Raw genomic sequence first — 1,589 nt, 5'->3', positions numbered from 1 at the left:
TGGAGGAAAGACGATTGTTTTTGGAGGGGATTTTAGACAAATCTTACCGGTAATTACTAAAGGTACTAGGCAACATATTATTAATGCAACAATAAATTCTTCATATTTGTGGACGCACTGTCATATTCTAAAGCTAACAAAGAATATGAGATTGCAAGATAGTTGATTGATGCAGATGTGACCGAGTTAAAAAAAAATTCTGATTGGCTTTTGGCAATAGGTGATGGAAGGGTGGAATTTTCCACAGATAGCACTGAGAAAGTAAAAATACCCGAAGATATTCTCATAGATAATTGTGATGATCCAATATCTGGAATTGTAGAAAGTACATATTTCAATTATTTGGAACATTCTACTGATATGAAATACCTTCAAGAAAGAGCAATTTTTGCACCTACTCTTCAAAGGGTGGAATCGGTGAATGATTATATGGTTTCTCTCAACTGTGGACAGGAGAAGTCATATTTAAGTTCTGATATAGTTTGCATGTCTGATCATTCATTTACATCTTCAGGACATGTGCATATACCTGAATTCCTAAATAGTATTAAATGCTCAGTTATTCCAAATCACTCTATCACATTGAAGGTAGGTGTTCCTGTGATGTTGTTAAGAAATATAGATCAATCAACAGGTTTGTGTAATGGCACAAGATTAATCATCACAAGACTCGAAAATTGGGTAATTGAAGCGAAAGTGTTATCAGAAAAGAATGTGGCAATAAGGTTTTTATTCCGAGAATGTCACTTACTCCATTTGATTCACGAATTCCTTTTAAATTCCAACGAATGTAGTTTCCAGTGATCGTATCTTTTGCCATGACCATCAATAAAAGTCAAGGTCAATCGTTGTGTAGTGTGGGATTCTTTTTCAAGAAGCCTGTGTTTACTCATGGACAATTATATGTTGCCCTTTCTCGAGTAACATCTAGAAAAGGGCTGAAGATCTTATGTTATAATGAAGATGAGAAAATAACAAATGAAACTACAAATGTAGTGTATAAAGAAGTCTTCTCTAATTTATAGGTAACTATTTTCTTCTACATGTAATCTACTTGGATATATTTTGCTTTCCCTTTTAAAGTAATATGTTATTAAGCTTTACTGTATGAGTGTTTAATTTCTGTTATTTGTTAAAACTTACACGTCTTTAATAGAGAAATGTAGAAACAACACTTATGAGGTCCTAAAAGCTCCAACAATCACCTAAAGACATTTCCCTGGTAGACTCAGAAACACAAACAAAGATCATCAAATAGAGTAGGAAAGTACACATCAGAAAGTTTGTGCTACATCTCAAGAAATCAGAAGTTCAGAGAGATGTACATCTAAAGAAAGGAAGAGCAAAGAGAGGAGCTTACCTCAAATTTGGAGAGTCGGTACACACAATGTGCTAGTGAAGAGATGTAGAATATCATCTCAAATATGAAGCTTCACAACCCAGAAAACAAACAACACTTTGCAGTCGTGGTCATAGAAGCTCCTAATTTGCTCACTAATGAATCTTAATGATGTTCGTCTGCAAAATAAAGAGAATGATTATATATTGTTCAGTTATTTATTTCCATCTCCTTGCAATTAACACTCCCA

General features: G+C 33.9%; 1 protein-coding gene across 1 annotated transcript; it reads left to right on the top strand.

Moving 5' to 3' along the window:
• Window positions 1-220: 220 nt before the first annotated feature.
• On the top strand, window positions 221-634 carry LOC124893479 (the record flags this gene model as incomplete). The annotated part of the gene is made up of 1 exon (XM_047404474.1): window positions 221-634. A coding segment is annotated over one exon (414 nt), but the record flags the coding sequence as incomplete, so codon positions are not given.
• Between the last annotated feature and the right edge of the window lie 955 nt (window positions 635-1,589).

This window comes from Capsicum annuum, unplaced genomic scaffold (assembly GCF_002878395.1).
Source record: "Capsicum annuum cultivar UCD-10X-F1 unplaced genomic scaffold, UCD10Xv1.1 ctg60244, whole genome shotgun sequence".
In the NCBI taxonomy this organism is placed as follows: Eukaryota; Viridiplantae; Streptophyta; class Magnoliopsida; order Solanales; family Solanaceae; genus Capsicum; species Capsicum annuum.
This window is presented reverse-complemented; position numbering and strand designations above follow the sequence as displayed.